This window comes from Mauremys mutica, chromosome 6 (assembly GCF_020497125.1).
Source record: "Mauremys mutica isolate MM-2020 ecotype Southern chromosome 6, ASM2049712v1, whole genome shotgun sequence".
NCBI classification, from domain to species: domain Eukaryota; kingdom Metazoa; phylum Chordata; order Testudines; family Geoemydidae; genus Mauremys; species Mauremys mutica.
Genome location: NC_059077.1, coordinates 84,577,796 through 84,593,270, shown reverse-complemented (window position 1 = coordinate 84,593,270; position 15,475 = coordinate 84,577,796). Strand labels below are relative to the sequence as shown.

The 15,475-nt window shown below is 39.1% G+C and overlaps 1 protein-coding gene across 2 annotated transcripts in view; it reads right to left on the bottom strand.

The window, feature by feature from the left end:
• Nucleotides 1-15,475, bottom strand: part of FANCC (FA complementation group C) — a 135,452-nt gene that overhangs the window by 92,957 nt on the left and 27,020 nt on the right. For both annotated transcript variants that reach the window (XM_045022462.1, XM_045022463.1), the window contains exons 4-5: nt 14,786-14,870; nt 7,678-7,772 (exon numbers count right to left, since the gene is read on the bottom strand). In XM_045022462.1, the coding sequence (XP_044878397.1) occupies nt 7,678-7,772; nt 14,786-14,870 (180 nt within the window). The remainder of the gene's footprint in view (nt 1-7,677; nt 7,773-14,785; nt 14,871-15,475) is intronic.

Genomic DNA, 15,475 nt, shown 5'->3' with positions numbered 1-15,475 from the left:
CCACAGACTATGCCTACAATTTCCAAATGGGTTTGCACCTCCATTTGAAATATTTTAGGGGTCCGCAAGTGAAAAAATGTTGAAAATCACTGTATTAGTAAATTGCTACAGAAATATTATTTAAATCCTTTTATCAATGTAACACCTTTAAATAAATATTGTTATGCAAGATACTACACTTACTAGGCAGTTAACAGAATGTGGCCTGTGTGTGTAGGTATCCAAAAGAACTGCACGTTTCCATAATAGGAAGCCCAGCCATATACAAGGTCATCAAAATTAAATCTTACTGTTGATAGGCATCCCTATACTTATGTTTACTGTATCCCACTGTATCCATGCTAATCATTATAAGGAAGCAAAGCATCAAGAGAAGGTACCTTGCACAAAGAAAAAAACAGGAAAGATTGATATGATTTGGGAGCTACATTACCTATTTTTCTCCCACTGCTTTTTCCAACACAATGAATTCTTAATAAGTGCGCACAGCTTTACTAAATAATACAACAAAAATTGATAACAGACTACTAATCCTTATGAATATAATAAAAAATCTGGTTTTACATTTATAAATCTAATTTATGAACCTCAATGGGAAATAAAAGCCTGCCTGGAGGAGTGAAGAGATTAACAATATGTAAGAGTATTACAAAACTGGTCTTTTGTTTCTGGAACACCAGTTCAAAACTAACCTGCAGCATGACTGAAAGAAGCCTGGTGATTCTGCTTCAGTCATACTGGGCAGCAGCCCATATTACAACATAACCACACACTGCCTGGCTCAGAAAACTCTCTCCAGAGCAGGCCAGATGTCAGCTAATGTGAAAACTAAATCGTTTTCATTCTTAGAGAGGGGTTTCACCAAGTCATTTTGTAAGATGACTTACAAAGAGATAAAATTAAGCAAAAGTCTGTAAGATCAGGGTTCTCAAACTTATTCATAGTGCAGCTTACTTTAGAGACTGTCCTATAAACACCTCCCCTCTTAGTTGTGATGTACACATCTCCTCGCCTCCCTGTCAGAATAACACAACATCCCTATAGCAAATGTGTTTATAGAAAGGTAACATTGAGAAAGTATTTGATGTATTTTTAGGATTTATTTAATGAAATCTAGCAGCTGGAAATAAAGAAGATAATTAACATCATATGACCACCAATAATAGTTTGCAGATCACTGAATACCCTCAACTATTATTTTAGATGACTAAGCAGATATTAGTCATAGAATTTCAGGGTTGAAAGGGACCTCAGGAGGTCTTCTAGTCCAACCCCCTGCTCAAAACAGGACCAATCCCCAACTAAATCATCCCAGCCAGGGCTTTGTCAAGCCTGACCTTAAAAACCTCTAAGGAAGGAGATTCCACCATCTCCTTAGGTAACCCATTCCAGTGCTTCACCACCCTCCTAGTGAAAACATTTTTCCTAATATCCAACCTAAACCTCCCCCACTGCAACTTGAGACCATTACTCCTTGTTCTGTCATCTTCTACCACTGAGAACAGTCTAGATCCATCCTCTTTGGAACCTCCATTAAGGTAGTTGAAAGCAGCTATCAAATCCCTCCTCATTCTTCTCTTCTGCAGACTAAACAATTCCAGTTCCCTCAGCCTCTCCTCATAAGTCAAGTGCTCCAGCCCCCTAATCATTTTTGTTGCCCTCCGCTGGACTCTTTCCAATTTTTCCACATCCTTCTTATAGTGTGGGGTCCAAAACTAGACACAGTACTCCAGATGAGGCCTCACCAATGTCGAATAGAGGGGAATGATCACATCCCTCAATCTGCTGGCAATGCCCCTACTTATACAGCCCAAAATGCTGTTAGCCTTCTTGGCAACAAGGGCACACTGTTGACTCATATCCAGCTTCTTGTCCACTGTAACCCCTAGGTTCTTTTCTGCAGAACTACTGCCTAGCCACTCGGTCCCTAGTCTGCAGCAGTGCATGGGATTCTTCCGTCCTAAATGCAGGACTCTGCACTTGTCTTTGTTGAACCTCATCAGATTTCTTTTGGCCCAATCCTCTAATTTGTCTAGGTCTCTCTGTATCCTATCCCTACCCTCCAGCGTATCTACCACTCCTCCCAGTTTAGTGTCATCTGCAAACTTGCTGAGGGTACAGTCCACGCCATCCTCCAGATCATATGTAAAAGTGACCTGCAATTAAGCTTAACAAAAATTCAGCAATTTAATATTCTATATCTATGGCTTTCTCTACACTACAGCATTAGGTCAACATAAGGCAGCTTATGTCAACCTAATTACGTCAGCGTACACACTACAGCCTTGCTCCCACTGATGTAAGTGCCCTACAACACTGACATAATAACTCCAACTCCACCTCCACAAGAGGCGTAGGGCTTATGTCAGTATAATTAGGGTGGCGCAGTGTCCATCTGGACATTACGGGTTACTTACATTGGCTGTTGATTGTCATTTTTGTCAATTTAATAGCTCCATGCTAGAGCCATGAAATTGACAAGAAAGCTGGGTGAATGGGAAGCTCCAGCTAGAAGCCAGCTGCCCCCAAGCACCCACCCGGGTTGCACCCACCAGATTCCCCGCTCCAAACGGGCTGTGCCCCAGTTCCTTGCTCCCCTCTCCCAGCTGGGCAGTCACCAAGGCTCTCAGCTCCCCCACTCATAGTGTATCATACAGCAAACAGTGAACAAGATATATATAGGTAAAATTATTCATTCCCTCATCTTTATCAGCGTGCTTTGATACACTTTCAAAGAAGTCAGTCTGTGCTGGTGAGTGCCTAAAATTAAAAGAACAGGAGTACTTGTGGCACCTTAGAGACTAACAAATTTAAGTACTCCTGTTCTTTTTGCGGATACAGACTAACACGGCTGCTACTCTGAAACCTAAAATTAAAAGGGTAGTGGTTTCCAGCTTCTTATTTGAGTCACTAAGAATTTCAGCGTAGATACAATTTGGTTTTGACATTTTACTGATATTATATGTTTTCCAAGAAACAATTTACACTTTTTGCTACTCAGCGCAAAAAAAAAAAAAAAAAAAAAAAAAAAAAGTAGAAAAAACAACATTCAGGCCATATTATTTTATAGAATTCAAAAACACATGAGACAAAGTTCAAAATTACAGTTCCCATAGCAAATATATTTCAGTCTTTTTTTACATACTGTATGTATGTTTATATAGTTCTGTATCCTATTAGTATATAGTCTCAATGTGGCCAAGTTACCATTGCTGCTGGAAACAACTTCTAATGTACTATATGTGGGTTCATGTGTCCAAAAAACCCAACTGCTTCAGAATTCTTTATTTAAAAAATGTTTTAATAAAAAGCAATTTAAAAAATAAAAATATGCCAGCTGTCACAAGCAAACCTACAGTGACAAATTGGTTTTCACATGCAATTGAGTGTGAAAATGGCAAACTAACTAACTTCTGGTTCAAGTTTCCAAATGGGGAGTTATATGGTCCTAATTACATCACATTGATTGAAATTATGATACCATCTACAAAGGACAATGGTGGAATAAAACAATTTACCTTAACTAGGTACCTTTAGGAAAAATAGTTTAGAACATTTTAAGATGAAAGTAAGGTGCACAGTAAAGAAACAGTGAGAGAAAGAGAATTTAATCATTCGGGGAAATACTACTGATGCTTGAAAGGATATGGTCAGAGTAAGACTTGTAAAGTATCTTTTAATCTCAAATTTTTGTCTGAGTTTGTGCACCATGCAACCTTACTCACTAATCCCATCCCCAAAAATCATTTATTTCCATTTATCTTCTTCTCACCATCCCCAAATTCTAAGATACTAAATTTTAAATCTTTATAAATTTTAATTAACTTACAAGATGAACGTGTAACAATTAGAATATCTCACCACTAGTCAAATTCATGCCTTCCATCTTCCCACACCCACTTCATTACCCTTTTGTGATCAACCCTTGATGTTACATCTAATTTCGGGTCTGATCCAAAGCCCGTTAAAGTCAATGGAAAAGTCCCATGTGTTACAGTGGGCCTCGGATCAGGAGCATAGACTGCAAACCTCTCAGAGCAGAGAATGTTCATTTTTAATTGTCTTTAAAAAACTATGAACACAAACAGCACTGTGCAAATAAAGAAATAAGACCAAATAATAGATCACAACTTATCTCCTAGCTATAAAGTGACCTTTTGGCTGATTTTACTTGATTCCTGACAACTTGCTAGGGTTGAAAATAAAATTAATGACTTGAGCTACACATAAAGCAAATTCTCCTCTGTGCTGCAGTAAGGTTAACGGCAGGTGGAAGTAACAGCACAGGATCTTACAATAGCACTATGGATCTGATCCAAACTTCAATGGGCTTTGAATCAGGCCTCAAGAAAGTACTCAAAGAATAGTTAGGATGCTGTCAGGTATGTACACTTATCTAAAAACAACATATGCAAGTGGATATGGTAGATAAAAGTCTATCTCTAGCCTTCCCTTAGCAGGCTAATAGGTATGTTGCAATCTGCAACAAGTGTTATGAAGCAGCATGAATTTTGCTCCTGGTCAGATCAGCAGTTAAGCGCATGCCACAGCATGCCTCCATAGCTCATTATGGAGAATCTTGCCCAAACCAACAGGAGGACTTCTACAAAGACAGAATCTCTGCATCATTTTGTTGTGGTGCCTAGGTAAAGATTTAGCCCTTAGAAACTGTGAGAGTAAAGAGGATACAGAATGAATACACACTGATTTTTTTTCCCATCACAATCCATTTACACACAGAGAACATACTTGTTTCTTTTTGTCACAAAAAATAAACTAATATCTTTTGCACAGGCACAAAACAGCAGAAAAAAATGCACACTGGCATTGATACATTATCATTTCTATGTACATTCAGTTTGTGTAGTTAAAATACATTTTCTTTCTTTATTTAGCCACTATTTTTTCCTCTTTTCATTGTTTTAAAAGAGAAGCTGCTCTGTACTAATACAATTGCTTAGTAAGGAAACTGCTTCTGATTTCCATTTGAGGAATCAGTCTACACTACTGTCCCACAGGTAGCTAAATCAAAATAAGTTGTTTTATTCCTCCGTCTATTTCGCAGATTGTCTATTAACTTCAGGCAACAGTGAATATTTATTAAAGATGGCCTGCAGAATAGACTTGTGACCTTTTGGGGTTTTAAGGTGTACAAAGAAGGCCTGAAAAAAATAATTTCTGCTTGTTTTTTACATTAGAAACTCAGGTCTCATGTAACCAGGAAGACTCTGTAAAGACTGGTGAACTTGTGAAATGACGACATCCCAAGAGTCAAGAGAGTGAAAGGTAAAATAAGAAGAGAAAGGATTTTTACTCAGACTGTTTTCAAATACTTTGGGCAGTTTTTTGTGTCTTTTGTCAACAGCTCTTGAACTTGAATATCTAATTAGCATTTGGGAAAAAGGATCTCTTTGTTAAAGATTCAACACACTCACCAAGAGTTCCTCCAGCAAAATCAGGAAAGACGAGACTTAATAATCTGATATATTTAAGGTAAAATGTACGAATAAAGCCAGCTTTTCACCTCACTCCACATATTTTAAAAAAATTACATTCTTTACATATCATAAAGACACAAAGAAGGACACAAGCACATTTAAAAAAATAAGTCCTTTGCAGTGCATCTTTAACTAAAACCATAGTAACTCAACAGCACAGTGAATAGCAAGCATATTGACCTTCAGGACAAGTTCTGAGGCCTATCAGTTTTTTCAGACTCCAAAGAAAGGAGTGGGATAAGAAAGGTGTTAGAGAAACCAAGAAGGGTGACTTTGGTTAACCCTGAATTATGAAGGCTAGGTCTACACTTGGAGCAGGGGGGTTGACCTAAGATACCCAACTTTAGCTACGCGAATAGCGTAGCTGAAGTCGGCGTATCGTAGGTCAATTTACCTGGCTGTGAGGAAGGCAGCGAGTCGACTGCTGCCGCTCCCCCGTGGACTCCACTTCTGCCTACACTAGACGTGATAAATCGATCCCCAATAGATCGATCACTACCTGCTGATCCGGCGGGTAGTGTAGACGTACCCTAAGGAGTTCATGATTTCAGCTCCATTCCAGCAAATGTTTATGCATGTGAGTGACCTTACTGATGTAGGAAGTTATTCACCTGCATACATATTTGCACTATCAGGCCCTTATTTTTTTAAGATTAGTAATTTTTTACTATAGAATCTAGAGGTGGATACATATGAATTGAAATATATAATCAACAAATGAATTGCTTTGATAAACCTCAAAAATGCTGCAACATTAGCAAAGATTTCAGCTAATAGATCAGGGGTGGGCAAACTTTTTGGCCCAAGGGCCACATCGGGGTTGCAAAACTGTATGGAGGGCTGGGTAGGGAAGGCTGTGCCTCCCCAAACAACCTGGCCCCTACCCCCTATCCGACCCCCTCCCACTTCCCGCCCCCTGACTGCCCCCCTCAGAATTCCCAACCCATCCAACCTCCCCGCCTTGTCCCCTGACCACCCCCTCCCAAGACCCCCCTGACCCTAACCATCCCCCCAGAACCCCACTCCCTATCCAACCCCCCCTGCTCCCTGTCCCCTGACTGCCCCAACCCCTATCCACACCCTCGCCCCCTGACTGGCCCCCCGGGACTCCCACACCTATCAAACCCCCCTTGTTCCCCGTCCCCTGACCGTCGCCCCGCCCAGAACCTCCGCCCCATCCCCTGACTGCCTCCTGGGACTCCCTGCCCCTTATCCAATCCGCCCGGCCCATTTACCATGCTGCTCAGAGCGGCATGTCTGGCAGTCGCACTGCCCGGCTGGAGCCAGACATGCTGCCGTGCTGCCCTGCAGGAGCGCACGGCGGTGTGGCTGCGGAGCAGGGGCCGGGGGCTAGCCTCCCTGCCAGGAGCTAAGGGGCCGCCTCTGTAATAGATTATATCAGCTCAATTACTTATTATCCTGAAGGCCTACATAACTTGTTTTAGGTGAAAGTCAATCCAATGAAATTACACTAATCTAACTAGATGTGCTTTAAGTCCTCAATTTAGCAAATCACTTAAGCACATGCCTAACTTTAAGCACTCGTAAGTTGTGCTTTTTTGGCTCAGGGAGTAAGTGCATAAAATGTGAACAACAGATGGGCCTACATTAACCCTGAATGGGGCATTAAAGTGGTTTAAGTATTCATTATTTCTTACAGCTCATTAAATATAAATCTGCACACAAGTATTTTCTTTCACTAACTGTCTCTAAAGAAAGTTTGGATACAATTAGCTTCTCCATAGGCAAGAGAGATTAAACAAAAACAAAGCAACAGAAAAGACCTAAATTACAGAGCAAATATAAATTGTTTTCAAAACAATGGCATGTCTCCAGATTATTTTATTCTACCCTAATTGAAAGGTTCTCTTTTATAGCACTTTCTTCCTTTCTGATTTCTGGTCTTTGTTCCTGACTTGCAGTTACTAGATTTAGGGCTCCACTGTATAAAGGCCATTAAAACTACCCTAATTTGAGCACCGTATCTTTTTAACATTCAAAATGACAGGCTAGCACAGATTATGTTATAATTAGAGTGGAACATATTTCAACACAACATGTATGTAGGTTGTCTTTGGAGCGGTTTCTGAAATTACACACTGTCTCTATGCTATAGATGTAGCACCTTTAAATAATCAATTTAATTCAAAGCAGTCAAGGGGAGGATTCATTCGCTTACCAGTATCCAGCTGTTAGCCTTCAATTCCACAGGGTTCTGTGGTTCATTGCTGTACAGACAACATAAGCACCACATGAGAGTTTTCTGGCTCTCATCTGAAGAAACAAAAGCAAATAAGGATACATTTAAAAAAAAAGTAAAAATATAGACTAAACGTATATACAGCAATCTTCTATCCTTGTTAAAATATCCAACCCAAGGCCCAAATGTCAATCTTAACTTTAAAGGCATCTATTCGATCAGATTCACATCACAACCTTAATATTATTCACATGTAGTTCTTGTATGTTCATTTCCTTCAATAGTAATTTAAAAAAACATGTAAAAGCATAGAACACAATGAACTGCACAGATTATATTAAAAATATTGAAGCCTATACAGTATTCAGATCATATTTAAAATCATGCATAGCAGTGACTCTTTTAAATTAGTAATTACAGTTAATGTGCAGTTTAAATCTCTTTGTATTTTTCTTTAACATCATTAGCCATAATTATAAGCCATTGTTAGACAAGATTTATTACTATTTTATCATAACCATACCTATATATACACACAAGTAAATGAACTTTATCCCTGCAAATTTCAATTATGGATTGTAAAAGTAATTCATAACATGGGTGAAAATCTTGGGGCCCTGTAGATGGATGTATTAGACACCACATGCTATGGCAATGTGACAGTTCTGCTGCATAGTGGAGCCAAGCCGCATGGCGCATAAAAAGACTCCGCGAACACCTAAACACTGCACAACCAAGCTCCATTGTGGCTTTCTCTTCAGGACCACAGAAGGGTAGATTAGTGAATGGGTCAAAGGAAATGAATGGATATAGCCAGTAGGTCCATGCACTACATAGTTCTACTAGCCCATAACCCATGTATGTGAGAAACAACAGGCCATGTCCGGTACTCCGCCATACACTACAAAAGAGCCCCTGTCCATGTAAACACAGACAATTAGAAAGTTGGAGCTGAGGATTCTGATTCTAATGTCTTTTGAGCAAGTCTGTGTGCCTGCATAGCCAGTTTACTCAGGCTTGTGGACTCTTTCCCAAAATTTAGTTCTGAATAGGAGTACAATTATATATTTTTTAAAATGTTTTAAATATTGCTCTTTAGCAGAGGCTAAGTTTATATCTCAAATTCCAGCCCAGAGTAAAATTTTATGGTTATACTGTAAACCTACAAAAACTGGGTTTAATAGTAGAGAAGCTCTGATACAACATTAGCTTACTAAGTGCTATTATTCTTAATAATAATATAAAACACTATTACTCAAAGGGTTTTATGAATGGTAGGAGAAGAAATCATAGCATTAAAATGATCCCCTACAATGACTTTTGCTGTTCTCAATATACTTGTCATCCAGGATGTAATAAACAGTATCATTTAGAAGTACTTTGTTGGCAAAGCCTGCAGACAAGAAATACAAGCTTCATTAAGTAACTTCTGTATTTTCATCAGGTGATCAAAGATGTTACTATTGATTTAAACCAGTATTCTTCAATAAATGTCCAACAAGCCTGCAGGCCATCACTGGCCTCCCACTGACTAACATCTCAGCAAAGAAATGGTTATCAAACACACATATTTAAATAACTACAGTTTTGTTGTTATGTGCATTGGGATCTTTTTAATATACATTTTTATGAGCCTACACAATTTCCTAGTTTGTTTAAGATCAATGTAAAAGAGGCATCTTGTGTATCATTCACTAGAAATTCTAAATGTCCCAGTTCTGGTTTGTGCTTTCAATGTTCACTCAATACGCACAATTAGAATTCAGCTGTTTGCACACTTTGCATTTTAACAATTTTATCATCTTCAAAAGCACCATTTCAATTAAAAAATTCCCAGTATGAAATTATTTAGGAGAGAAATTAAACAAATAACTATTTCTTGTTCCAATCAACCCTATTACAGTCCTATACTTTTAGGAGTCAAAATTTTAAAATTTTATTAAAAACACCACTGTTACGATACATGTGATTAAAATTATCTCAAAATTACTACATTGCTAATGCACAACCAAAAATATTTAAGTAATAAGCAGTAAAGATGCTTTATACAAACAAAAGAACACAAGTCCATACATCCTACAAAAAACAGAATCTAGTTCAACAATTTTCAAACCTGTCTGTCTTTCCCCTGCTTATGCACACACATTTACATTTACAGTATGCCATACAGAAGTTCTTAATAAAAAATATGGAATTACATAATTCACACAATCAAAACTTTATTTAGGTAGAGGAAGAAGAAAAAGCAGACGTGATAGGGGCAAAAGATTACATTGTATTATAACTGTTTAATCAGGGACTCACAGACTATAAAGAACAGTTACTTACCCTACAGTAACTGTAGTTCTTCAAGATGTTATAGTCAGCGTGGATCAATTGTAGGTGGACATATGTCTCATGCATACAAGACTGGACTTTCTTGACTAGTAGTGTCCATTGGGGCCAAGCATGTGCTCCATGCCCTCCTTGTGCTCCAATATGAGGACATGAAGGGGGGGATGGCTGCAACCCTCCCTCAGTTCCCTTGCAATTCAAAACCTGTGTTGCTGAAGACTCCATAAGCAGGAACAGAGGACAGGTTGTGGAATTCACACTGACTACATCATCTCAAAGAACCACAATTACTGTAGGGTAGGTAACTATTCTTTCTTTGAGCATGTGTCAGTGTGGATCCCGCTCTAGGTGACTGGCAAGTAGCGTCCTCTGTGATCAGCAGGAATGAGGATTTTCAGCAGCGTCAGTCAAACAGTGATTGCAATACTGTTCTCCTGAATCTGGCATCCAACCAGACTACCATATCAAAGGCATAATGTTTAACAAAAGTGAGTGGGTTGCTTCTCATGACTTTCTTGCAGATCTCAAAGACTGGCACATTTCTGAAGCAGGCAGAAGATGCTTTCTGTACCCTCTCAGTGGGAGAGGCTCACCAACCAACTAACAGCCGGTGGAAATACACTTTATGACCCACCATGAAAGTCTCTCAAACAAGATGGCTTGACCTTCTGACAAGCTGATATGGCTACAGAGAGGCAGGGGGAGAGAACTTGAATGGCATAGTCCTGTTGAGGTAGTAAAGCAAGTCCTGGAAACATCCAAATACGAGGCATCTTTTCTCTCAGCAAAGAGAGATGCTTCAGGAAGAAGAGTGGTAAGGTGACAGATGATTCAGCTGGAATTCTTATACCACTTTGGGGATGAACTTAGGAAAAGGTCTCATTCACCAACCTGTTCCTCTAGAAGGACATGTACGGTGGGCCTGTCATAATTGTTAAGGCTGATTCCCCACTCTGGCACTTCGAGTGCAGAAGGTGGGGGCTCACAAGAATTCTAAAAATGAATACGGGCCACTCCAGGCTTGTATTTAACTACCAAGGTTAAATACCAAGGTTAAATGCCAGCATCCAAGTGCAAAAACCCCTTTGAGAACTCAGGAAGGCGCACGTGGGAATTCCTTCCTATGGGGTTCCCTCAAACCCTTTCACACACACTCACACTCCCGGGAGGGAAAGCTGAGAAAGAAAACAAAGGAAATCAGCTGCTGCCACTAGCTAATTACACAACGTGCACAAACCTCTTAAGACACAAAACTCCAATCCTGTTCTTGAAAAAGGTAAACTTTATTTAAAAAAAAAAAAAGAAAAAAAATACATCTAAAAACTCAGGCTATTGCTAGATTTAAAAAGAGCAAATACAAAAATTAAGCAAGAATAGCTTTCTAGAGTTTCAGCTTAAAGGTTACAAGCAAAACAAAAGCACCTGGGGTTAGCACAGAGGAGTTCACAAGCCATAAAGAAATAAAAGAGATAAACCTAATCATGTCTTCATAGACATTTCCTGATCTACTTACATATCTGGGGTTCCAAATGGGTAGTTTCTAGGTATGATTCATACCTGGCCCAAGCTTTTACAGCATAGTGCCAGTACTGTCTTTGCTCTCCGGGAGAGCAACATAGACCGACAAAGGGGAAGATTTTTCCCAATTTTTAAAAGATCAAGCCTTCCCATTGGCTCTTTTGGTCAGGTGCCCACTCCCTTCCTTTTACCTATGAACTTTTTAAAACTTTACAGGTAAAGCAAGTAGAAAACAGCTACTAAGAGGAATTTTATAGCTAACTGGCTGGCTGGATGGTGTCCATAAAAGGGAACTACTCTCACCTTCATTTGTCACATGAGTGGTAACAACTAATTTATACTCCATAATTTTATATGTATAGTTGGGATTATGCTTTCCCATGTACATTACTTTGCATTTATCAACACTAAATGTCATCTGCCATTTTGTTGCCCAGTCACCCAGTTTTGTGAGATCCCTTTGTAACTCTTCGCAGCCTGCTTTGGACTTAACTACCTTTAGTAGTTTTGTATTATCTGCAAATTTTGTCACCTCACTGTTTACCCCTTTTTCCAGATCATTTATGAATATGTTGAACAGTACTGGTCCCAGTACAGACCCCTGAGGGATTAACCTCTCTCCATTCTGATAATTCTGTTCTTTATTATAGTTTCAATCAATTTGCCTGGTACTGAAGTTAGGCTTACCAGCCTGTAATTGGTGGGATCACCTCTGGAGCCTTTTTAAAAAATTGGTGTCACATTAGCTATCCTCAAGTCATCTGGAACAGAAGCTGATTTAAATGATAGGTTACATACCAGTTCGTAGTTCTGCAATTTCATATTTGAGTTCCTTCAGAACTCTTGGGTGAATACTACTTGGTACTGGTGACTTATTACTGTTTCATTTACCAATTTGTTCCAAAACCTCCTCTAATGACACCTCAATCTGGGACAGTTCCTGAGATTTGTCACCTAAAAAGAAAGGCTCAGGTTTGGGAATCTCCCTCACATACTCAACAATGGAAACTGATGCAAAGAATTAATTTAGTTTCTCTGCAATGGCCCCACTGGTTGTTTAGCAGGCTTCCTGCTTCTGATGTACTTAAAAAATTGTTTGCTATTACTTTTTGAGTCTTTGGCTAGCTGTTCTTCACATTCTTTTTTGGCCTTCCTAATTATATTTTTACATTTCACTTGCCAGAGTTTATGCTCCTCTCTATTTTCCTCAATAGAATTTAACTTCCATTTTTTAAAGGATGCCTTTTTGCCTCTAACTGCTTCTTTTACTTTGTTGTTTAGCCATGGTGGCACTTTTTTGGTCCTCCTACTATGTTTTTTAATTTGGGATATCCATTTAAATTGAGCACCTCTGTTACGGTGTCTTTAAAAAGTTTCCATGCAGCTTGAAGGGATTTCAGTTTTGGCAACTGTACCTTTTCATTTTTGTTTAACTAACTTCTTCGTGTTTGTGTAGTTCCCTTTTCTGAAATTAAATGCTACAATTGTGGGCTGCTTTGGTGTTTTCCCCCCTACAGAGATGTTAAATTTTATTATGTTATGGTCACTATTACCAAGTGGTTCAACTATATTCACCTCTTGGACCAGATCCTGTGCTCCATTAAGGACAAAATAAGCACTGCCTTTCCTCTTGTGGGTTTCAGGACTAGCTGCTCCAACAAGCAGTCATTTAAGGTGTCAAGAAACTTTATCTCTGCATCCTGTCCTAAGGTGACATGTACCCAGTCAATATGGAGATAGTTGAAATCCCCCATTATTAAGACTACAATTTAGTCATGGGTATTTTTAGTAAAAGTCACAGACTGGTCATGGGCAATAAACAAAAATTAACAGCCCATGACCTGTCTATGACTTATACTATAAATACCCCTGACTCAATCTTGGGGGGTGAGGGGGGGCTGCTGCTGGGGGAGAGGGCCCAGCAGCATAGGCTGCCGCAGTCCACTGAGCAGCGGTTGCTCCGGCCACCCCAGAAACCGCTGCTCAGGGCTTGAGCAGCCCTTGGATCAGCCACACAGGCCGCTGCAGAAGTCACGGAAGTTGCGGAAAGTCATGGACTCCGTGACTTCTGCGACCAGCATGACAGACACGGAGCCCTACCCGTTATTATTGAGTTTTTTATTTTTATAACCTGTCTAATCTCCCTAAGCATTTCACAGTCACTATCAACATCCTGGTCAGGTGGTCGGTAGTACATCCCTACTGCTATATTCCTGTTATTCAAGCATGGAATTACTATCCATAGAGGTTCTATGGTACAAGTTTAGTTCATCTAAGATTTTTACTTCATGTGACTCTATGCTTTCTTTCACATATAGTGCCACTCCCCCACGTACAACCTATTCTATCCTTCCGATATATTCTGCACCCTGATATTACTGTGGCCCATTGATTATCCTCATTCCATCAAGTTTCTGTGATGCCTATTATATCAATATCCTAATTTAATATGAGGTACTGAAGTTCACCCATCTTAGTATTTAGACCTTTAGCATTTATATATATAAGCACTTAAAAAATTGTCACCTTTTAGCTGTCTGCCATTATCGGATGTAATTGAATGGGACTCTTTTTCATTTGACTGTTTCTCATCTGATCCTACCCGTATTTTGTCATCTTCCATCCTCTTCTCCTTACGAGGATATAGAGAATCTCCATTAATAGATCCTCCCATAACGGATGTCTCTGTCCAAACCACAAGCTCCTCCACAACTGTCAGCTTTCATCCTTCTGAAGAGGGGAAGGGCAGTGCCAACAACATAGAGATTCTTTTACTAAGAAGAGATTTTGCATTTTCCTTGAACAAGTCTCTGGGAACAGTGGAAGGAGTTTGAGAGTTAGGCTTCCAGAAACCCTACAAAGGATTTTTAAATAACTGATGCGAGGAGAGGTGAGAGCCTCCTGATAAAATTTTACAGCCAGGAAGGATTCATTCAAGCACTTTGGGGAAGGTTCTGAGAAAAAAGAGGCAGGTAATCACTGAGACCCCTTACCTTGCAGATGTCTTGAAGAACCTCTTACTTATTCAAGGGAAGAGGGAGTGGATGGATTTTAGAACAAAGTTGAGATTATGGAACAAGTACTATAGTTTCTGATCAATAACATAATTCAAAACAAACTATCTGCATTCTCATGTTTTTATGAACTATCAAAGTATGTGCCCAGAAATTTAAAAAATACAGTTTGAAAGGAAAATTCTAGAAACTCTTGCAGAAAGCTAGTTTCAAGTTCTTACCATATCCAACAACAAAGGGATTCCAACAAAGTCTTCCTAGTAATTGACCAATTAAAGGGAACCTCTGAACTGCAGTAGTGGAATTCTGTAAACAAAAACATAATGTACTGAACACCAAAAATACTTGATTATCATTAATTACCTAGATAACTGTAAATTACATTATTATTTTGCTAAAGGTACACATCGGGGAGCAGAAGACCTTCAGATATTTAATAAAAGCAAAGCTTTCAGGCCACAGCTGTAACTTAATACTTCATCCAGGTCAGCTAAACCTCAACTACATTTCCCTTAGGGTAATGTTTAATTATGTTGGAAAATTAACTTCATTTTCCTTATGTGGAGTAGTCAGGAAAGGCTATAATATTTATAAATAACACAAATTTCCAGATAGTAAAATACAATTAAAGTAGTCTGTTGATCCCTACAGTTTTCTTACATTATGCCATGGAGTTTGTGAAGAAACTAATAGAAGCTATGGCATAAAGATAAGTATCTACATATTACTACTCCTGCTTACTGCATGGCAAATGACATCATAACGAGTCAGTCACAACATAAAATTTAACAGACTCTGAACCTACCAAAAAAACAAGGAACATTTAACCAAATAGAAAGCAGCTTCACTATAAAAAGTAGTAGATAGTGGGGTTTACATAGACCCTTATGCAATCAGCCCATTTTTCAGTA